Genomic DNA, 24,396 nt, shown 5'->3' with positions numbered 1-24,396 from the left:
AAAAAAAAAAAAAGAAAAGAAAAAAAAAAGATGAATGCAAACACGGATAGCAGCGCTCTAAAGTCTAATGATGATGGTGAAATCTGATATAGAAGCAAAATCTCAAGACAATGACTCTTTAGATGATTATACCTTAGCCTAGCATGTAACCTTGACCAAAGTCAAGAATCAACACTGAACAATATATTTCTAAGAACAAAAAGGAACTCTGACATTCTTGTTCAGTTCAACAGAAAGAATGTCTTCATGCCGTATTTTGCAACAAGAACTGCGGTCATCCTGTCACACTGAAAGGACATGTGACCGTATCCTTTCATCCCTTAGAACGTGACACAACTTACTTGATAGACTTCATAAGTGGCCAAATGATGAAGGCAGGTAGGTAGGTAGACTGGGAGGATATAGATGATACAGAAATGAAAAAAATTTGTTGGATCGATCATTCCAAAATAATGTTTCTAAATCTAAAAAGTTGCAATTATGGAGCAAAGAAGACATCCGGTTGTCTCTTCAACAAAATCATGTATTGTAAAAGATTTTTCTAAATCTTTAAGTATTGCATTTAGACGATGTATGTGCAAGAAGGAGAGCCAGAGGTAAGAAGAAAACTAGAAACTAGAATCCATTAAAGGAATATTTGGAATCGAGTCAGAATTTACAAAGTGGAGGTTGAGGCATGGCAGCTCATAAGCAATTAAAGTACAAAGAAAGTTATCTTTTGAGGTATGTATGCTTTCAAAACCAAGAAAATAGGGCATAAAAATCTGGACAGTATGTGTCAGTGAAATATCACATATTTGAAAGACTCAGACCCACACAGGCAGAGATCTCCAAGGAGCAAGAGCACAACAAGGGCTCAAAGCAGGACACGCACTGGCACAGAACAAAAGACTCACGGCGTAAATGTAACTGTGACAATTTCAGAACACATTGGGATTGGCCAGAGTACTTACTCAGCAAAAACCTTGCCTTCATTTGCATCATTAGGAAGAATAGGGTTGAATTTCAACGTATTTTCACAGACGAAAAAGGAAGAGAATGCAAGAGCACATTATTTGGATTTCAAAGAGATTCAATGCTTCTTTCAGTCCTAAGAAAAACTGTTAATGCTCTTCTCAGCTCAGTGTTTTCTCAACTTTTAACAGATTCCAAAACCGATGTTAAAAAGCAAACAAACAACCTGAAGTGATCTTGTACTGAAGTAAAGGAGGGGCAGACACACTGGTAAGAGAGTTAGAATCTGGACTTGAAAAAGTGACTGGAGGACAGCCTATGTCTATTTTCTTCAATATGGTTGATATACTAGTACAGTGAATGCTTTTACTTACAGGAAAAGCTTCCATTATAAGATTGCAAATTAGTAAGACAATTCCTCACACAGCTAGGAAATAAACTTGCAGGAATAAATACAGAACTAGGAAGAAAATGTCTACCCTCCTAGTATAAGCAGGAGACTTCAAAGACTATAGGGAGAAAGAAAGAAGACACAAAAGGATAGAAAAACACAAAGTAGTGCAAAAAAAAAGAAAAAAAAAGATTTAAAAAAATCGAATGGGATTTGTAGTCATTGTAATGGTGATGTGTAATTAGTTGCATGAACGTATATTTTTCTTATTTCTAATAAGGTTGTTTTTCACTATTACTTCTTATTTCTTAAATTAGTCATAAGAACTAAACAATATAAAAAGATTAGAGTTCATGCAACCCAGATGATAAATGGTTTTGGCTATTGGTCCTGGCTAACTGAGAGATAAAGCAATGAGATTAGATGAAATCAGTAAATCAAAGAGAATCAAGAGAAGAGGTCCACAGACCTGGCCAGGAGTATTAAAACTTGACCACTTCAGAGCAGTAACAGCCCATGAGAAAGAAAACCAGGAGAGTATGGTGTCTGGGACATCACGTATCCGAGATAGTGTATCACAGAGGAGGGAAGACCCGCAACGTCGTGTCCCGTAGACGGGTCAGGTAAGGCGAAAACTGAGAGCTGACCACTCCACTGAACAGCCTGGGGGCCACTGGTCATCTTGACAGGAGCCATTTATTTCAGTGGCGTGGCCCAAGGAAAACCTAACTGAGCAGGTTAAAGAAGGAATGAAAGGAGAAGAACTGGTAGGAGCAAACATAATCGACTCTATTGAGTTCTGCTCTAAAGGAAAAGAAATTTAGCATTTGCTGGCAGAAAAAGTAAGATCAAGAGTATTATTTTAAATGGGCGAAAGAACAGCTTAATTGTATATTAATGGAACTAATCTAGTAAAGAGAGAAAACTGAAGGATCCCAGAGAGAAAAGTGAGACTTGCTGGGTCCATGTCCCAATAAACTGGCTAACAGAGATGGGACCCGTCTACTCCTGGGGGGTTGGCCTTAGATAGGAACGCAACTGCTTCATGTCCAGTAACAGGAGAGAAGTCCATCGATGGTACTGATGGTAGAAGGTGGACAAATGCAGTGGTGGGAAGTCTGATTGTCTCAGTTCTCATGCAAGTACTGTGGTAACTATAACACCAGTAAACAAACGCCAAAAGAAGCGGACAGCGTAGCAACAGGCATGGCATTCAGGGGCAGCCTGGCCTCAGTGGGCACTCGCCCTCTTTCGGTTTCTGTTACTCTGAAATATCTTGTAATCTCCAAATGGCATAACTTCTTCAAAGGGAGGGAAGGAGGGAATGCGAGGCACAAAGGAGTCACTGGTCCATAGTGATTCTGAAATCTAGCTGGCGAAAAAAAGAGAAAACAAAACCAAAACTAAATAAACAAACAAAAAATGAATGTGGCTGGGCAAATGCAGGGAGCTCCTTGATCGGGTCTCGAGGCTGGGGTAAGAATTCTCCATGGCTCTGGCCTCTGAGCCATCCTCCCTTTTTCATGAAAGGTAGTCGTGTTAGCAGCTAAGGAGTTTTCTCAGCCTTTCTACCAGAAGAATTTTGGGGGGTTCAACAGCCTCTTTTCATTTTGAGCTGTTTCTTTTCTGTCCTAGCTGCAGTGGGTCTCCTGTGACACTATCTCCTTGAGATTCACTGCATTAGACACTGTATTTGTGTATATAAATAGCTTCAAGATAAGCCCAGAAAGCCCTCTCTGCCTTACGCTCCGGCTAAAATGGCCAGAAGCCCTAGTGTTTGCGGGGCCTTTTGTGTGACTCTGAAGGCACTACCTTTGCTTTTTCTCAGGTCTTAACAAAAGGTTTCACAGCCAGACCCTCCAATTCATCTTCAGACCACATTCTCCCAGCAGTGCCCTTGACGTGCCCTTTGCCAGGAACCCATGTCTTCATTTTACTATCGTTTGCCATGCCGAAAGGCTGAGCATTTTCAAACCATCGGTGTGTTGCTTGGGAATTATACACAGCTCGGTCTCCGGTTCCTCAGGCGCTTTTCTGGCTTCCCATACAGCTCTGCACAGTAGTGCTGTTCAACTTCCTGCCACTGCAAGGACCCCCTTTCCCAGCCTCCTTTCCTTTAAAGCCCTCATGGCAACCTCCTCAAAGTTCCAAACCTTACCAACAACATGTTAAATGTACTCTACTCTTTTCCTAACACTCTCCTCGAAGTCCACTGCCCAGTGCCAAAGTCACTCCCACACTTTAGGCTTTTGCTACAGAAGCACCCCAATTCTGGTACCAAAACCTGTACAGAGAGAGCTACAGAGGGCAAGATGAAAGCCACAGTATCTCTGCAACCAAATCTCGGAAGTGACACCCCATCACTTTTGCCATCTTCCGTTAGTTCAAAATGAGTCACTAGGTCTCACCTACACTCAAAGGCAAGAGGTTGCACAGGGCATGACTATGAGGAGGTGGGGATCAGCAGGGACCCCCCTGGAGGCCTGTCGAGTGCAGACCAGTTGAAAGCACTACGCAGCATGTTGGCTAAGAGCACTGGCTGGAGCAGGACCACTGGGTTTGACTCCTGCTTCCGCATTATAGGATGAAATAGGAACATAAAATAATAGTTGTGAAAGAGCCTAACCTCGTGTTTCACACACAGGAGGCACTTGGGAATATCTGTTCTCTCCTGCTTTCTAATCTCAAACGTCTTTAACAGTCTTGAAAATGTCTCTGGCATCGGGCCAGCCGAGTGGCGCGTTGGTTAAGTTGGCTTGGGATGCCAGTTCTGAGCAGCAGGGCTCCGGTTCAGATCCCACCTTAGGGCCACTGACACTGCGTCCTCTATACTAAGATGGTGAACAACAGCTCGACCTGGAGCTGGGCTGCCGTGAGTTACCGGCAATGGCGTAGGCTGCAGTGTAGCTGCAGTGGGCTCCCATAAGCTACCATGAGCGGCCGGCGACTGATCTGCCTCACCCAGGAAGAGCGCAACGATAATACCAACATGGGCCAGTGAAGTGATGTCCTCCACAACTAGACTGAAGAACAAAGGACAGGAACTTGTCTGTTCCCCTTCCCCAATTCCAGGAAGGAAGGAGGGAAGGAAAGAAGGAAGGGAGATGTCTCTGGCATTGGATGAAATCTGCGAACATCCAGGACCACAGCAACATGGTACTGAGTAGCATGCAAAAAATGATCCTGACTATCAACAAGTACAGGAAACTTATTTTTGATAAACTTAATTTAATAGAATTAAACAAGAAAATGAAAGGATAAAAATAAAAATCCAGAATTAAGGAAATGTAACAGCAGGGAGCATCCACACAATAGCAATTGTTGCTCCCCAAACATATGTTCCCCCTCACCAACCTTCCCATCTGCTTTTAAATTGTAATGTTTAGTAAGACTTTCAAAATAATCTTGGCAAACACATTATACCGCTTTTTATCTAACTGGCAACTACAAGTACAATAAATAGAATAAGTCATTAAAGATGTTTTTATTCAGATGTCAGTTTATCTGAGGACTAGCATTCAACAATGTGATTGGGCAGTAACATCATCCTATCGTATGGATGGGACCCAAAGCATAGAGACCTTGTGACCTGTTATAATCACAGAGCAGGTTAATGACTGAGCCAGAAACAGAACTGTAAGCAGCATATGACGTAAGACACAATGAAGCTATACTCAGTTATTTCTGATTTTCATGGATATGGCAATCTGGCTAAAACAGCCAGTGATTAAAGGGTTCGTCTCACTCTGAGAAAAAATAACTTTGTGGACCAAAAAAGAGGGGATCTATGGAAAGTAACCTCACAGGGATATCTGGTCATAAATTCCTAACTGGGCAGGTCATGATGGGTAGTCACGCCCAGGCACACAGCTTCTTTGCTTTAAGCAAGGCCTGTCCACTGTTTCTGTGCATCTGGGTTCACACACCTTCGAAATGCCCCCTTTCAGACCCCCCCTTCTAATACCTGACCACCCTTTCAGACCTTCTAAAGCCTGCGAGAAAGCTCATAATCTTAACTCTCTTGTCATCTCATCCCCAGTCTTGCTCCAGTCTTTCTCCTACCTTAGTATAATCTTCTTTGCGTTCCCGCCTTAATTTCAAATGCATAAAAAACCCTGAAAACTGTTCTTCTCAGAAGCATTGTTCTCAGTTGAGAAAATGCTGTTGAGCTCTGCCTTCCAGGCTTATCCTGTTTCACTCCAATTCTTATAAAAATTCTCTACATGTTTGGATGTTTCTTACATCGACAACTTGACAGTTATTTTAAAGAATAAAAGGTAGACTTTGATTTTTTTAAAAACCTCTGATTTAGTGGTCTAGATTCAAATGAGCAAGTGAAACACCATATGAGTTAATACACAAATAAAACAGTACAGAACCTACAGATTTAAGTGGAAGCAAAACCCAATATTTTAGTTGGACACTGCTACACAGACAGTTCATTATACTAAGAGGATCTAATTAACCTTTCAACCAATGTTTGTGGAGTGTCTGTTCTGTGCTGGCCTTTTATTACAAGTACTGGATGTTATCTCACTTCGGAACAGTGAAGGATGCGGGAAAGGCACTTGTGAAGAAGAGCAGCAAGCTCACAGTCAGGGGAAGGGGTTAACGGGAAACTAAAAGGGAATGCTGAAAACCAGCTCACAAGTCTTAAAAGCAGCACGTATTTCCAGAACCAAGAAGGCAAGAAGGGAGCCAGTGAAGGCAGACTGTAACTCCTCACATGAATGCACTGGATTCACTGCAGAAAGAAGGGAAGGCCCTGAGGTGATGGGCAGAGGCTTGTTTCCTCAGGACCGCGTGCCAGGCGCCGCTTTGACTTGGGCAGTTCAAGGAGGAAGTGAGTGTATGATAACTTCTTTTGAAGGAAAGCAATTTCTAAGTGATTCACTTTGATTATCAGCAAACATTTATTACATATCTATTTTGTGCAGCAAAATGAGGATACCAAGGGGTCTTGGGAGTTATAGCCTCCTGCCTCCCCTCCCTTTGCCAATATATGTACTTTGACCATGTTGATTTTCTACCCCTCCCAAACAAACAATTTAAAATCTACAAACATGAATATCTGCTTAACTGGTTACAAAGGTATTCCCTGATTTATAAATTTTAAAACAACAAAATACTCGTTTAAGGTTAAGTGACATATGACAACAAACAGTGTTAAAACATACATATCAAACAAGGCAGCTTTCTTACACAGCTGGAAGCTTGTCATCTTTTAGCGTTCATGCATAAGGCTTTCGTCTTGACTTCAAAACTGTCTTCACTTCCAAGGCCTTTTTACCTCACACCTGAACAACTTCAATAGCAACTGATCGCCCTGCCGCTAGTCCCTCCTCAAACCATCCTCTCCACAGAACCCAATTACAGAGCACTATTCAAGAAAGTTCAATACTGTTATACTAAACATTTTTTAATAATTCCTATTTTCTACAGAATAGTGCTTTAGTATTCAAGATCCTCTAGCTTATCCATCAAGCCATTTCTTCCATTTCTGTCTCTTCCAATGATCTTGGTCTCTTCACTATTCCCTCCTCCTTTTCACCCCACAACCTTCCGGTCGGTCCCTACTATGTGCCAAGCACCTTCCTAGGTACAGAGGACATACCAGTGCCTTCATAGAGCTTACACTCTAGCTGGAGGAGAAAGACATGAAACAAAGATACAGCAAGTCAGATAGTGGGGGGCTGCGGTGGAGAAAAACTAAGATGGGGGTAAAGGGATGGGAAATGTTGCACAGAGGGGAGGGAATTACCATTTATATAGGGCGCTCACGGTGATATGACATTTGAGTAGAGACTTCATGTAAATGAAGTGGTCGTGCTGGTATCTGGAAAAAGAGCAGGAGGGTAGGCAAGTGCTAAGGCTCTGAGGCCAGGGTGTGTTTGATGTGCTCAAAGAACAGACAGGAGTGTAAACTGCGAGTGGCACGCGGCCAGGGACCAAGGCGCACAGGGCCTTGCGGGCCAGTGCAGGGCATCTGACTTTCACGGGGACGGAGATGTGCAGCCACTGGAGAGCTCTGGGCAGAGGAGCTGTATAATGTGACATTTAAAAGGACCACTCTCCTTGGGGAGGGGGTTGGGGAAGAACAGAAGCAGGGAGGTTAGTCAGAAAATTATAATAATATAGGCAAGAGATAATGGTGGCCTGGGTCAGGGTGAAAGCAATGGGACCCTTGAGTCAAGTTTCATGTTCACTCTTGACACGGTACCTTTGCTTCTGCCAGTTCTCCGCCTGTTGTCTCTGCTCAGTCCTGCCAGAATCCAACTTAAATTAAACCTCCGTCAAGAAACTTTCCCCAGCCAATCCCACCTTTAATGATTGCCCAGTTTTCTGAGCGCTCCTGTTGACAACTGTCCTGATTGGCATGCAGTCTTTGCTACAATGCACAGTTACTTATCTGTTTAACTTCTGTGTCCCTTTACCTCGCTATCCTTGAGGGGGAAAAAAAAAATTACAATTCTTGGTATCCTCATTTTGCTGCATAAATATTTAATAAATGTTTGCTGATAATCAAACTGAATCACTTAGACATCTCTACCCCTCAAAAGAAATCATCATATACTCACTTCCCTCTTAAACTGTCCGAGTCAAAGAGATGCTTGACGCAGCTGTCTGAGGAAACTTCTGCCCATCACCCGGCCACACATCATCTTGAGCTACAGTTCCCAACAGCTGCTTGCTTAGCCACAGCTGGTTTCTCTGGAACAACGGTTTTCAAAGTGTGGTCTCTGGACCAGCAGCATTGGCATCACCTGGGAACTGATTAGAAACGGAAACGCCCACGTCGGCCCAGATCGAATGATTCTTAAACTCTGGAGGTGGGGCTTGGCAATCTGTACATTCTGAGGCACAGCAGTTTGAGAACTATTGCTCTGGCTTTAAGGTTTAACTAATTACCCTGTTTTTCCACCGTGTTTCCGGAACAATTCCAGTCTGGCTCGTGTCCTCCTTCACCTCAATCATCATCATCAGTCCAAGCCTTCCAGATGGCTCCCCACACAGCTCTGGACACCCTCGTCTCGTCCCATCTCCTGTTCTTCCTTGCCCTCCCGAGCCCTTGAAGTCACAAGCTATCCCTGGCAAACTCCTCGATACTCTTGCTCTCTTATCTGTGATGTTCCCTTCATTGTTTTGCTCTAAAGGAAACCTGCCTGGCCCTAAGAACACTGCTTCTCCTGCCGTAAAAGCACTGCTCCTACCCATCACACACCTCCGGCATGGGCGAGCAGCCTCCTTGGTCCTGGTTCCCTGTTACCGTTTAGCGTTGGACCTTGTATGTATCCTCCTTCCTTTCCAACGCAACTTCCAAATCACTTCTCTTCCCTCCACCCAAACTGCAGGTCCTTTGAACCAGATACCACCTGCCAACCTGCTCGCATCTTAGCACAGGGCTCCCTGCCTTCACCCCCTTTATTATCTTACCACTCTTGGTGACGTCAACGAACACATAAATAATTCATCCAATACTTTGGCCTCCTAGTCGTTCTCGTTTTAACATCTTTAGCACCAACTGTATTTTTCACCACCTCACGTAAACCACCACCAAGCATCATATTCTAGCATTACCATCACCAGTAACCACACCATCTCCTTACATCTCAAGCATCCTACTCTCACACCATCAAATTGGCTTGTTCTAGCCGTTTTCCTAAACCAGCATTTCTTGCCCTCCTTAATCCTCTAATCTACAAATTGATCCTAGCACTGTTTCACTATTCCTACTCTTCCTGATGTTCTTACTTCCCTCCTAAGCCAGTTAGATTCTAGGGTCCAAAACTATACACAGTCCTTTGCAAAACTCTTAATTCCCTTGCCTTTTTTTTTCTCTTGGTCTAACTCAGCTGGTAAAATCTCAGCTCCTGGTTAAATCCATCTATCTACTTATTCTTCTCTTTCATCTAAACAACAGAAGATTGGGGCCGGCCGAGTGGCGCGATGGTTAAGAACTGGCTTGGGATGCCAGAGGGCCCCGGTTCGGATCCCACATATGAGGGCCAGTGACACTGCCCTCTACAGCTAAGATGCTGAACAACAGCTCAACCTGGAGCTGGTCTGCCGTGAGTTGCTGGTGACGGCATAGGCTGCAGCCCCTGTGGCAGTGGGTTGCCATGGGCTACCGTATGTAGCCAGCAGCCAGCGTGAGCGGCCAGCAGCTGCAGTGAGCGGCCATCTAGAAGCCGGCGACTGAGGTGCCTCACCCGGGAAGAGCGCAATGATGGTGCCAACTTGGGCCAGTGAAGCAACATCCTCCACAACTAGACTGAAGAACAAAAGGAGAGCAAGTTGTCTGTTCCCCTTCTCCCAATTCCCCAGCACTGTTCCCATCCCCCCAATTCCCCAATTAAAAAAAAAATTTAAAAAAAAATAAATAAATAAAAATAAACAACAGAAGATTGTTGGATAAAAGTCACGCCATTGACTTGCCCCCACTCAGATCAAGTTTATGACCACAGATCTTAAGCCTACTACACACCTCTCTAGTAAGTTCACTTGCTGTTTTTTGAGATGATTCCTATTTTGCACCCTGTCCTTTTTTCCTCTTATCTGCAATACTTCTCCACTCCCCTATACTTCCACTTTCAGCTATGTTCATCTAATATGTTATAAAGAAAGCAGATACAATCAGAGGACTCCCTCTTCTGCCTGAAACCAATGTCACCAGCCTACCTGGATCTAAACCCACATTCTGCCCTTGTTTCTATCAAAAAGAAAAAAGTGCTTCTGGCCATATCTAAGGCCACTTCTGTGTGCTGGATATAACATACTTTGCTCCTCCAATTATCCTCTGTCTTTACAACAGTCTCAGTTTCTTCCCCTATTGATCTTTCCTAATGATGTAAAACGTGCCTTCATATTACCCATGTTTTAAAAATCCTCCCTGGAACCCACATACCCACCCAGTTACTGCTCCAATTCTTTGCTCCACCCCATGACTAAACAATACTGTCTCATCCTCACCTACCAATTAACAACTCAAGCCATTTTAACTGGCTTTTCATCCCCATCAGTCCAAGTAAAACAGCTCTTACCAAGTTCACCAATGACCAACATCCTACCAAGGCCAATGGCCAATTATCTGATCTTAGATTATGCAAACCCAGCACTTTCTTCTCCGGAAGTCTGTGATATCACATACTTGCTGATATCACATACTTGCCTTGTTTCCCTCCTACCCTACCCAATTCTCAGCATCCTTTAGACCTCTACTGAAATGCCTCAGCCCTATTCTCTGGACACATTTCCTCTGGAGGCTTTAAATATGCACCGATGAATCTCAGCATTCTCAGCATTATACCCCCAGCTCACATCTTTCTTCTGAACTCCAGACTCATATCAAATTGCCTCGCATCTTCACCTGGATGTCTAACAGACATTTCAAACTAAGTCCAAACCATAAACATTGTTGTTTCTGCATACTCTTTGTTCTATTGTAAGGAAATGGCCCTCCACTCTAATTCCCCAAGCCACAAGCTAAAGAACCCAGATAGATAGATCCCTTTCATCTCACCACACACGCTGGCCATCTTCAGTCCTATCAAGTTGCCCTCCAGAATCTAAGCCCTGACCTCTCGCTTAGACACAGCACAGCTTCCTGACCTCCCTTATCGCTTTTCCTATGGAAAGTCACTCTCCTTCTTATATCTTCCAAAACCTCCCCATTTTAACCAGAACAAAATTCAAAATGGGGAATGACCTGGCCCTCGCCTGCCCTCCAGTCTTATCTTCCTACCTTCTTTTTGTTCTCTGCACTCCAAACCACACCGCCCTCTTTTTGAATGCCCCAAACATAGTCCTGTTGGGAGACTCAGAATTCGCTCCTCCTTCTGCTTGTCATGCTTTCCTCCCGTTTTGACAAAAGTGTGTTTCTTATCATTCAGGCCTTTTGTACCCCAGCTAAAGCACTCAGGTTCACAATAGCATGTCTCCTCTATAGCGCTTATTGCTAGTTCCTGAAATTATATTCTTTGCTTAGGTGTTTACATTTTTCTTTTCTCAGTTAAAAAATGCAAACTCTTTATGGGAAAGAACTTTGTCTTGTTCATGCTCTTTCCCAACCCCTTAGAAAGTGATCAGCACACAGGAGTCATCAAGTGTCAACTTCTTGAGTTTCATATTATTAAGATAATGATTTGTTTAGCCCCTTATAGTTTTCTGAGCCTTTAAAATATGCGAGCCAATTTTGCCCAAAGTACAAATATAAATTCTTCTATAATAATAGAAGCCTCCTGTTATATTAATATATAAATCTGATCATACCTGATCCTTCTTAAAATCCATCAGTGGCTTCTTACTGGAACAAACAAACAAAAATCTTATACTGTTCAGATATTCTGGCCTCTAAATTTAAATTTTCATCTACCACTATCTCACTCATTTGTCACATACTAGCCACATGGCATTATATGTGGTTCCCAAATGTATGTAATTTTTCACCAACCTCTTCCTTTTTGAAAAACCAATTGTCCTTTTTACTCCTCACCCATTCTGCTTGTCTATCTCCTCTCTGTAGGCTTTTCTGAATTCCTAGAGGCCGTCAGTTCTGTCCTCTAACTGCTTTGCCTCCTGTTACCACCTTACTCCTAAAGCCAATTCCATCGTCTCAAAGCGTTAACAGCGATTATCCTTTTTCTTCTCTTATATATTCTACTTTTCCTCCTCAAATGGATTTATTCAATTCGCTTTTAGACATGATCAAGTCTCTTTTATTTAAAGTAAAACAAATAAACCTTTCTCTATCCACAGTCTTCTAGCTACCGTGTACATTCCCTCTGAGTCAAACTTCCCGGACAATTGTCTACACTCACTGTTTCTATCTCCACTTCCTCACCTCCCCATGATCTCCTCAACTGACTCCACCCTCAGGCTTCTGCCCTCATTCGTCACAGAAATGACCCTTGCAAAAGTCACCAATGCCCTCCACGTTGCTAAACCCACGGGCATCGTTCAGTTCTCTCTTCCTGCCACTCTTTTGGCTTAATTTCCTAGCGTCCTGGTTTTCCTCCTGAAGAACAAGTTCTCTGGAGCCTTGTTTCCCGCCTCCTTTGAGGGTCCACATCTCCACCAGGCGCCGGCTTCCCTTCTTGCGCTATGTTTTCTCCTATAAGCCATTCTCCTCTTAGCCACGATCATACCTGCCCACAGCTTCTATTACTATTGCCTGAAACTTCTCGCCAGTTTATAGATTAAGCCTCCAGCTTTCCTTGTATTTCCAGGCCTAGGTAGCCAGCGATCTAAGCAGTATTTCCTTGAACATTTCAAAGTTACCCCAAATTACTAAATCCAAAATCAAATTCATGATCCCCTTCATCTTTTCTCCTACAAAAACAGCCCTGGTCCTCCTCCAAATCATGACAATATCTTGTCAATTTTATCTTTTGATTTCCTCTTACAGTTCCTACTCTCTAGCACAAGCTGTCATTGTCATTCTGTCACTTAGGCTACGACACAACAATGGCTAACTTCTCTCTGCACTCTTTCTCCCCTCTCATCTGTGTAGATATCTTTAAAAAAAATCTAATTATAAACTCTACTTCACCCTACTCCCATCCTACTTAAAATCTTTTAATGGCTTTTCACTGCCAAGTATCTATTCAGAGTCTGGCCTCCGATGTTATCTGAACTAAACTGTTTCTACATTTTATGATAACTCAATTTACTAGTAAGTCTAATTCTCTAACTGTGTAGACCAATTAGAATGGCAAAATAATGATAAACAAAGAGCATGAAAAGATTAGCCTGACTGTAACCTGAATAATAAAATGATGTTTTTATTATCATTACCTAACATTTGCTTAGTACAAAATGCTTCCCAAAAACTTTAACATAGATTATCTCAATAATCTGTTAGGTACTAATAGTCCCATTATAAAGATCAGGAAACTAATGCTGGAAAGGTCATACACTGACGAATGGCACCACCAAGACCAAACATCACATCTTTTGACTCATGGTCCATGACATCCGTGTTTTATGATGAAGCCATGAGTTACTTTATTTCTAAAATGGCTGATACACATTTTTCTAAGATTACTCCATTAATGTTCTCCCAAGAACTATCATATCATCTTAACAACCTTGAAAATCAAGGTATATGCAGTTTAGTAACTTGTCTCAAGTAACTAATGGAAGCAGAATTCAATCACCTTATTTTCACTTCTCTAGCCTGTATGGTGCTGAATGGTAGCGATGAGAAACTGGACACTAATGAACAAATAAAAGGAGGTGTGATGCAATAAGCTCTGAGGCCAGACAGATGAGGGTTCAAATCCTACCTCTGCCAAGTCTAGATTGTGTGACTTTAGCAAGTTAGTGAAGTTTCTGCTTTCTCATCTGTAAGAAGATAATAGCTAACTCGCAGTTAGGTTGACAGCTAAGTAAAGCATATGCCTAACATATGTTATCACTCAATGAACGGTTTAAAATAAACAAAACAAAAACATATCTTCTCCCAAAAGAGGGCAGTGTGATAAGAAACGAGACACAGTTTAAAACAAAAGGTAGGGGGGCCAGCCGAGTGGCTCAGTTGGTTAAGAGCTCACTCAAGAGTGTGAGCTCTGAGCAACAGCGGTTCAATTCCCAGCCCGAGCTGAGCTGCCGCTGAGCTGCCAATGGGTGGCAGGATGGCTCAGCTAAAAAAAAAAATAATAATAAAAATAAATAAATCAATCAAAAGGTAGGACTGAGTTTCCAGCTCTGCCATTTACTAACCGTAATGACTCTCAGTCTCTCTCCTCATTTGTACGAGATGATACTTAGCCCTGTGGCCTGCTGTGAGGATGAAATAAGATAACGTATAAAAGCACTTTCTTAATTGAATAGCATCATACAAAAATCATTATTATCTGTGTCCACACACTCTCTATCGCTGTGTTGTCAATTCTTTGAGGAGGTGAGATGTCTTTAATCATCTTTGTATCTGGAACAGCTGGTAACACAGCCTTCTCCCATTACAGGCATTCATCAAATGTTGGCTGAACTGATTTATTAAGAAGGCAGGATTAACCTATGACAAAACCACCGCTCAAAATAAAATCCAGAAGTTCATCCATATAGAATGAGTAAAGAGAGCCTGGTACCAGCCTAGCTGAGATTAACTCAGACAAGGAGAGTACATCCTGACTTCTGGGAGTTTACATAAGTGACCTATTAATTTTGTTTACTGGGTATAAATTGTATAATCATCAAACAAGTAAGTTCCCTCAGTACAGGAATTATCTGTGAGTCTCCCTCCCTCACCCCTCCCTGTTTCGGACAATGAAGAGGAGACAGAATAAACAAATACTGAATAGTATTGCACCCCCCCAAAAAGTTTAGAAAAAATAATGGGGATGTTCTCCTTCAGGAGGCAACTTTAATGAGGGTCCTCTAGTCACAAATACTTAAAGTACTGATTAAAGGAGGCATGTTTCACACAAAGCTAGCTTGTGTCTATCAAAGTTCTCCCTCCATTAATTCAGACACCCTTTTGCTAAAGAAAACGCTCTAGGGTCCTGAGTAGTCTGTCTATGCAAATATGCAAAGCAAACTGCTGGCTTGCAGTAGTTATTTATTAAGCACCTACTATGTGCCATCCACTAAGTTAAGCATGTTTCACAGATTATCTCAAATCTTCACAATAATTCTGCGTGATAGGCATTATTTTCCCTATGTGATAAATGGAGAAACTGAGGTTCAGAGAGGCTAGGCAATTTGTTCACAGCCACACAACTGAAAAATGACAGAGGTGGTGTTTAGACCCAGTCAAGTCTCTAGAAGCCATAATTTTTGCACCATACTGTGCTGTCCACTGATGCTACCAAATTCTCTAAAAAGGAAGGTGACTCAATAGGGAAGTGGGGATCTGGCGAGGAGACACATACAGAGCACAGGACAACATTCCATCTCGGAGTTCTAGACACACAGGAGCAAGTGAACAAGGCCTTTGCACCTAAGTAAACTAAATGCTGGATGAGCTGTAACTTCTACTCTTCAGCTTTCCAGGTTCTAAAGGTGTCCACACCACTCAGAGATGCTGACAACTGAACACAGCTCAGTGATTTTTCTAGAATGCTCAGAAACAGTGCCTTTAACCCATTGCTGGTACCAAACCAAAGCAGCAAATGGAAGCGATACATGTTTCACAGCTTTGTCATGTCTTCCAGGATCCAAACATTTTTGCACAATTGGGTGTTTTTCTGGCATATGGGCTGCTCCACAAAATCCATTCCACGGAATTTTAGAATTAGAAGAGGTTCTATTAGCTTATGGGTATAGAGACTGAGGCTCAGAACAGCTCAGTGGTTGCTCGGTGTCACACAGCTGGGTACTGGCCCAGGCAAAATTCCCATCTCCTGTTCCTTGTCTGTCAGTTTCTCCACGGCACCTGCTCAGTGCCTCCCCCTTAGTACGTGGCCCCCTCCATTTCCTTCTCTATGCCTGGATGTTATCACATTGAGGACGAGGCACTTAAATGTATAGACCAAATCTGCATCACCGGTCCACAGTGTGTTAAGCAGATACAGCCCCTTCCTGACATCCTCGCTGGCTTCAACAAACATGTGGGGTGCTCGGCAGGTAATAAACAGACAGAGCTGACACACATTTTGCTCTCTAAACAGTGCTACCCAAACGTTCAGTTGTCTTGGCACACAGAGAAAATGGTAATATCTGTGTGGCACAGAGTGGCAAACAAACTAGAGTGCACATGGTCCGAATGACCAGAGGAGCCCTAGGCCCCACCTGGCTGCTTCCCAGGGCTGAGCGGAATGCTTATTTTCACATACCTGCATCTCAGTCCAACCTGTGGCCTTCGGTTGGGAATCCATGCTCTAGGGCTGATATGTGAAGGGGAATGAAACAAATTTCCAAATGACTGTAATAGAAGTCCAGAGGAAATAACAGGAGACTGGCACTGTCTGCTTCCATCAAACATAAATGAGTGGAAATGAGATTAATTCAATTTGCTTCCTTTCATAACTCCCCTTCCAAACAAATCCAAAGACAAAACGAGCCATCCTCTGGTCAACAGATACCATATTTACCCATGTATAAGATGCAGCCTTTTCCGGAAAATTTGGGGTCTAAAAACTGTGTGCTGTGCGTCTTATACAGTGGTTGTACATTTTTTTAACTTGCATTCCCATTGAGGACGAGGCAATATATGAAGACAGTGATTCGTCATCAGACACAGATGAGGACAAGTTAATGGTTGGGAATTTTGACAGTGATGAGGAGTTGTATGAATTTTATGATGAATAAAACTTGCGTTCAACAACTTTATGTAATACATTTTTTTTTTCAAATTTCGGGCCCCAAAATTAAGCTGTGTCTTATACATGGGAGTGTCTTATACATGGGGAAATACGGTAACTATCAGTCCCACTGACAAGGAAGGCTGCAAAGACCCCAGACACAAATGCCTAATTCACAGGGAGATGAAAACTACTGAAAACACATAAAGCGTGTCAGAAAAGTTCTTTGAGTTCTTACAATACTACACAACTAAATCAGGGGGGAGGAAATTACATTTGAAGTACAATTCAAATATAAAGGGAGAAGCAAGAAAAGCCCCTCCCAACACACACACACACACCCACACCCCCTCTGTGACCAAGCTCTGTCTCTGTAAACCTACTTAAAATTCTGCCTTCTGATATTTATAAATTTAGCCTGCCTGAGCCAAGTAGGTTTCTGCAATTCCAGACATCGAGGCTGAAGGGCAAAGGGCAAGGGGAAACTTTCGAAAGCTGGCGAGTCGCCAAGGGTATCACATCCAGGAGGCTCCCTTAGCAACGCACAACAGCTCAGGAGAGGACACCGCCATCTTTGTAAGGAACTGCAGATGTTCTTGTTTTCACAACTACGAGCAGGAGCTATTTTTTTTCTCTGTGTTATTTTCCCTGTCACTCTCCTAAAAGTTATCACACTTCATAATTTAAAACCCTCTCCAATCCCAGTGTGTTCCCCTCCCTCCCAGATTACAATGCCATAGTTAACAATAAATTAAAATAATGTAAGGTATTAAGTCCTTGGCAGATATAAAATGTCTTGTTATTAATTACTATTCTAGCTGCTATAGACTTGGTTTCTAACTATGGCAAGTCACTCTTTGTGACTTAATTACTTCCCTCATAAAATTTTAATAACAACAGTGACCTACTTCACAAGACTATTGTAAAGGACAATAAAAAGGATTAGATAAAAACTTATAAAAGCTTATTCCTTATTAAGAATTGCGCCACCTATTGGCTCCCAATACCTAAAGAGATGGTTTGATAATCAAAGTCAGTGCCCCCCACATCAAACACAGGTGGTTCCTTCCCCACTAGGGAGACTGTGGCTCTGCAAGGGACAGGCTCATGTCACCTGCCCCATTCGCCTTCTCCAAACCTACCAGCCAACCCAGAGGATGGCACTGCACCGGGAGCTCACCCTCGTGCCTCTAACAAGATAAACAACATTAAAAAAAAGAAAACCACCGATGTCACAATCATTGCTAGGTTTCAAAAACCTCACACCTGGGAGCAGAAGGGGACGTGGCAGCCTGTGCTCGGTGGGGAAGGCCATTTGTACAAGAGCAGAATCTCGCAGCTTTCCACTCCTTATATGTGCAACTGCAAACCCTCACCCACAGCACTCTGTACTCACCCAGAGGTACATCATGTCAGACCGGGCTGCTCAAACTCAGCGGTCAGTTGATCCTGGACTGCAAAAAGGCACTTCAGTGAACTGTAGGAAAGGAGGTGCCAGAATGGGGGGCTACAGTTCGGGGTGGGAGAAATCCCCCCCAAAATCACTTGAGTTTAAAAATCTAAAAAGCGACCGGTCTCCTCCCCCCTCCTCCCTCCTCTCTGACTGTTCTGTTGTTCTCTCTCCTCCCTCTCACCCTCTCTCACCCTCTCTCTCTCTCTCTCTCTCTCTCTCTCTCTCTCTCTCTCTGGGAGTTCCCAGCCCCGTGTGTCTGAATTGGAGTGTACAGCACACTCTCTGTTTGCCTTCAGGGAATCTGTCTCTGTCATTCTACTTCTAGAAACACAATCATCCCTCATAGAGATGATTGCAAAAGGCAGGGATGGGTGGGGTTAGTAAAAAACCACCAGCACCAGTTCCTAACGCTAAAGATAAACTAGTTTAAGATGGGTTCTTTAAACACAAATGAAGCAATCAAAAACTCTGACCTCCAAGATCAAGGGGAGTGCGCCAAGCGTCCCCTCTGCCCCAGTTCTCCCGCAGCCCCTAGCAGAGGCCAAGCCCGAGCACAGAACCTGCTCAGGGCCCACATTCCCTCCCTGAAAAGGTCGGCCTTGCGCCACTGTTCTTCAGAAAGTTTCACCACTGCTAATTCTGAAGCTTAGAAGATTTTAAAACAGGAAAAATTATATATAAACTTGAATAAGTTTTCATCTTTTTTGTTACTACTGCCCTAGTTCAGATCAACAGAGCCTCCCTTCTGAAGGGAGAAAGGAAATGGGTTTCAAAGTCAAGTGGATTTGGAGCCCCTGCTGTGTGGCAGATTCTTTATTAGGCATGGGGACAGGGCAAGGTACAAAGCCTGGGCTTGGAATCTGGGTCTACAATTACTGTCATCATGGCCTGGGGGAAGCTATTGAACCTGCCCAACCCTCTGTTTCCTCGACCCAAAACTGGTACAGTCCTCACTCCTTTTGGAGTTGCTGGAATTAGACCCAATGATGTCAACTATCTGCCATGTTCCTGGTGACCACGATTTCTGATTGAGTTCAGTTCAAACATTCATGAAGTGCTTCCTATAAGCCAGGCATATATTTATCCATTATGTTCGATGGTGAACATCGAATCATCTGTCCTAGTGGTTTTTATTCAGACAATAGCTACCTTCTCCATATTCCAATGCCCACACTCTTTCCTGCCTTGCCCACCCACTTCTCTGTGTTCAGATCCAAAAGCCCACACCAGTTGTGTAAGTGACCCCTCCCTCGCCTGTGAGCCTGGTGTCTGTGACAAGGCATTCACCACATCTGCTGGTTACCACTACAGGTATTCATGTACCTACCAATCTTATCTCCTTCAGCCACACCTTTCAGGGTACAGTTCATCTATTTTTTACCATGGAGCCTTTAGCATAGAACCCAGCACACAGTAGGTGCACAATACATGCTCAAAGGGTTCTATGTTTTGAGGAGTATTTCACTCCTTTAACTCATTAAAGGAAAAACAAAATAAAACAAAAACAAAAATAAGATGCCTACCGCCTTCCAGCTGCCTCGGGGTTCTGTTTCCCTCAGACATGTTCAAACAGTTCTCTCCTGCTTGTAAAATCTCCAAGTAAGGTCTGCGAGTCTCACACTCGAGGCCGGTCGCGCGCAGGTCCAGGTACACTCAGTCTCCCACCTCGTCCTTTCCAGGTAGCTCGGGCCTGAGTTACCTACTAGGTGGAGTCTCTTTCTCTCTTAGGGGGGGAAGTCAAGTCCACCCTTTTCTTTTCTTCTGCACCAAATCCGTGCATTTTCTCTCCTCCCACTTTAATCTCCCAGCTCATTTAAACCTGGAAAGGCGGGGCAAGTATTCCTCTTGGCCTCACCCAAACCTTTTCTTTTTCTTTATGTAGAACCTCTCAGCTTCCTCTGAAGGCAGGATTACCTCATTTCCAGTAAAAAAAAAAAAGAACTTTCAAGTCTAAAACTGTGCCAGCCTTTCTTTTAAATGGGAAAAAAATCTTGACTTTCCATCAACTGTTACTTAGAGTCTTTTATATGTCCGTAATCAATGTTTATGTGCAACTTTACTGTCTGGTCACCAGACCTCCCTATACTGCATTCTAAATAACTATATTAAAATCGCGTTAAGAGATTATAGTCCTTCCAAGCTCTTTGGAGACACAAAATTGTTAATATTCATTCTTAAGCAAGTATCAAAAACCAAATGCAATAAAATTTCAAGTATTTGTCACTTTATGATGTTATCTTTTAATCAGGATAGGATAAAGATATCCCTGCTCTCCTGGAGCAAAGTAAGAGAAAAAAACATAGAGAAAAGAGAGCCTCAAAATGAAGTAAGAAAAACTGAAATATGTCACAAAAAGTGGCAACTACCTCCAAAACTCCCATGAGAAGAACCATTATAAACTTCTTTGGAACCATAGGAAGAGTTCATAAATTCCTACCCTAAATGCATCTCTTCCTTTTCTGGTCATCATAACTTTAAGGATTGGGTGGGTAGCCTGGCCAGAAATCAAACTCTTCTGTTTTACACACACACACACACACACACACACACACACACACACACACACACGCGCGCGCGCGCGCGCCTTCAAAAGCCCACAGACAAGCTAAGTGAATCTTTTCATTCATGCTCCTGCATGCCCACATTTCCCTACCTTTAAAAAAAAAAAAAGGCAGGAAGGAAACAAAGAGGTAGGAGGGGAAAAAATTGTCTCGAATCATCAAAGTCAAATAAGGAAACCTATGCTTTATAGCTATGCAGGATTCAAATTAAGAGACACAAAGGACACATAATTCCACTCTAGGAAAACACTCTGAAAAGGATCACATTCTTACACAAAGGATTAAGATGCACACATACTTAATTCTATCAGAACATTTTATCAGGCTGCGTGACTCAGGAGCCTTTATATTAGTTCAGAGGAAAGAATGTGTGACTTTGAGCACCTGAGAAGGGACTGTGCTAGGGAGAGCCCACAGAGGAAGTCTGGCATACTTACTTCTGAGGAAGAAGAAGATTCTCTGGGACCGCAATTATATGCTGCCAGTATCTCTACCCCTACAGCGCATCCTGAATGCCTGCTTCTGAGAGTGCTGGACTTTGTAATGTGAAGAGTGTGGTAGGCAGAAAGGGTCTGGAGCTATGTTTTAGGCTCCCTGCCTCAAAGTCTAATAATTCAAAGTCTAATAAAGCTGTATGCTTTATGTAAGTTTCTCTGTAGGTGTAAAAGGCTGGTGGGGGGGAGTGTGTACATCTGGGGAGCCAACACCATTTCTCGAAAATATACCTCAGAAATCGGGCACTGAAAATTTTTCAAAAGAAATTTGCGGCAACCCTCTGTGCCTAATTTATGCTCCTTTCACTTTCAGGTCTAGTAAAGACAATACAGATTCACCACAACAATGAACTCCAGAAATGGGCCATATACGGTCCAAAGGAACTTGACTTAAATTAAAAAAGTTGAAAGAATGAGGCTCTTTTAACCTCATTTCCTCTCAATTTAAAATAGCAAGGATTCCCACAGGGCAGTTCTCTAATAGAATTCTGCTGCTCGAAATGTGACCCATGGAGCAGTCTGAGCAGATTAGCATCAACTGGGAGCTTCTTAGATATGAAGACTCTCAGGCCCCATCCTAGACTTAGAGAATCAAAATCAACATAACAGAAGCCCCAGGTGACAGGCCTGCACGTTAAAGTGAGAAGCTGGTGTAGACAGAGCACTGTCCTCACGCAGCAGCAGAGACTGTTGGAAGAAGGGGTAGAGGAGGTTGTCACTTCCGGATGGGGGATTGGAACCACTCTGGAAGACTGGCGGGGATTCCACGCCTGCTTGCGGATTTCACTGTAACACCAGCTACTATTTACTCAGAACGTAATAGGTGCCAGAACTCCACATGCATGATCTCATTGCATCGTCACAGTATCTCTGTAAGGTAAGCTCTCCTTTGTCTTTTTCACACAGAAAAGGAAATTGGGGTTTAAAATGGTTCCATCATTTGCCCACAGTCTCACAGCAAGTAAGTAAAGGAGCCAAAAGTTGAACACAGGCTTGTAAGACTCCAAGATCGTCTCAGTTACACCGCACTTATTCACTGATAAAATCAAATCGAGACTGCCAAAATCATTGGAAATTTTACCCTGCACTCTGCCTCTTTCCACCACCAAGACTCCAAACAATAAATGATGGAGACAAGGTTCCAGACACACTGTGTGTGAGTTTCCCAAGGCTGGGGCTCTGGTCAAGCGCTGCTGCCATGACTGACGGCATTGAGAGAATGGTTCCAGCAGCTCCTGTGAACTGTGGTTACCTTCTGCGATGTCAACGTGAAGTCTAGACACATACACGAGAAAAGGGTACATCTCAAAGCTCACCTCTCCAAAAAGCTACAGGCAAACAGATGAGTTATTAGAGCTCTCACCCCCAGATTTTAGGGACCTCAGAGTGACCATCCCTAAAAGAGAAAAATGTAATCTTTTTTTTAAACTTTATTGGGGAACAGTGTGTTTCTCCAGGAATCATCAGCTCCAAGTTAAGTAGCTGTTTCAATCTAGTTGTGGAGGGCGCAGCTCACTGGCCCATGTAGGGATCGAACCGTTAGAGCCTGTGCTCTAACCACCTGAGCTAACCGACCACCCCCAAAATGTATTATCTTAAGAGCTCTGTCCTTACTATGTTTCAATCATACTCTCAAGTGACCTCCCATAACTTGCTCTGGTACCTCCTCCACTACTATTTTTGACCTCTCCCAATCACTTTTTCACGTATCGACCCACTCCAGTCTTGTCTTCCACGCCTTCCTTTCTCCAGCTTTGGCTCCATGGTCCATAACTACAACCCCTCCCTTGAAAATACCCTCCATCATTTGTCCTCGCCATCACTGCCACTTGTCAAAACTCCAATCTCGATACTATTATCTGCCTTTTCTGTGCCTGGGCACGATCAGCTGAATGTTGCCGGAGAAAAAAAATCACATAACCAAGTTGACTGACTTCACTATATATTCATGATCACAAACTTCAACTGGGTAGGAGTGCCCAACAATCCTACGAAAGCTGCCCTTGTAAGCCTTCCATCTCGCCAAAATGACTCCCTCTTCCCTTCTCCTCAAACCTACTTCATTCTCTCCCCACCACCCAACTTTTGGCCTGTTGCTCTCTCCAAATATCTCATTTTAAAAGAAGCATTCAGTCTGTTCTGTCCACCAACCAAATCTACAAGCCTCCCTAGAAATGCATGCACCTCCTTCTGTTACAATGAAGGAGAACCCGTCGCATCAAAGGCCATTTCACTGCTTGTGTTCATCCCCCAGCCCCGGAGCCTATGGAAGGACCGCGCTGCTCTGCTCATCATTTGCTGGCCCTGCATCGTCCATCTCACCCCTCTCCACTCATCACTGTTTTGCCAGAAAGTAAATACATGTCCATCTTCAGAAAAACCTCCCCTCTGCTCTCACCCACTGATGGGGACAGCGGACATGGTGTCACCGCTCTGGAAGTCAGTTTGGCAATATTGATTCAGTTTTGAAATGTGCATGGCCTGGGGCTGGGCAAGTCTACAACCCCCAAGGAGCGTATCTTGGAAAATCCCCATAGGAGTAGAAGGAACTACACAGTAACAATCCGTAAAAGGAGAAAAAGAAAAAACTTCAAAAACATAAACTTACCTATTATTGGAAATTGTACCTATAATTTCCCTGCTTACCACTTCACAATAAAACTTCAGGACGTTGTCTATGTCTGTCGCCACTTCTTCACCTCTCATTTCTTCTTCAATCTACTCAAAATAAAGTTTGCTCACTGGCCAATGTCAACCACTTCCACGTTACTTAATCTAATGGATCTTTTGCTGTCCTCAACTTATCTGACCTCATAGCAGGACTCACTAAAGTTGGCAACCTTCGTAATACATTCTCTTCTTCTGGCCTCTGCGCCACGACAGGCCTGGCTTTTATTCCCCTTCGCCCCTGATTACTTCTCAGTGTCCTTTTCTGGCTTCTCCCTCAACAGACCTCTAAAAAGGAAGTGTTCCTTGGGGCTCAATCCTGTGCCATGCTCTTCTCCGAGTTGTCGCATCCATTCTTATTGCTTCAAATACCATCAGCAGGCTACTAATGACCACTTACATCGCTGTCTTGACCTCTTCTCGGACTCCAATATGACTGCAGCTGTCTCACAGGCTGGTCAAACACAATGGGCACAAAACTGGGCTCTTACAGGGCCGGCCGAGTGGCGCGTTGGTTAAGAGCTGGCTTGGGACGTCAGAGGGCCCCGGTTCGGATCCCACATATGAGGGCCAGTGACACTGCCCTCCACAGCTAAGATGCTGAACAACAGCTCAACCTGGAGCTGGGCTGCTG

General features: G+C 43.4%; 1 protein-coding gene across 26 annotated transcripts in view; it reads right to left on the bottom strand.

Moving 5' to 3' along the window:
• RBFOX2 (RNA binding fox-1 homolog 2) overlaps window positions 1-24,396 on the bottom strand; it is a 253,002-nt gene that overhangs the window by 134,838 nt on the left and 93,768 nt on the right. Inside the window, exon 1 of one of the 26 annotated variants that reach the window (XM_019625535.1) lies at window positions 17,984-18,190. The exons of 24 other annotated variants lie outside the window; for them this stretch is intronic. In XM_019625535.1, coding sequence (XP_019481080.1) covers window positions 17,984-17,998 — 15 coding nt within the window. In that variant the 5' untranslated portion in view covers window positions 17,999-18,190. Of the gene's footprint in view, window positions 1-16,119; window positions 16,177-17,983; window positions 18,191-24,396 lie in introns of those variants that run through there. One more of the 26 variants, XM_019625528.1, reaches the window with a different exon arrangement.

This window comes from Hipposideros armiger, unplaced genomic scaffold (genome assembly GCF_001890085.2).
Source record: "Hipposideros armiger isolate ML-2016 unplaced genomic scaffold, ASM189008v1 scaffold_633, whole genome shotgun sequence".
Lineage (NCBI taxonomy): Eukaryota > Metazoa > Chordata > Mammalia > Chiroptera > Hipposideridae > Hipposideros > Hipposideros armiger.
The sequence above is the reverse complement of the archived record's forward strand: the minus strand, read 5'-3'. Positions and strand labels throughout refer to the sequence as shown.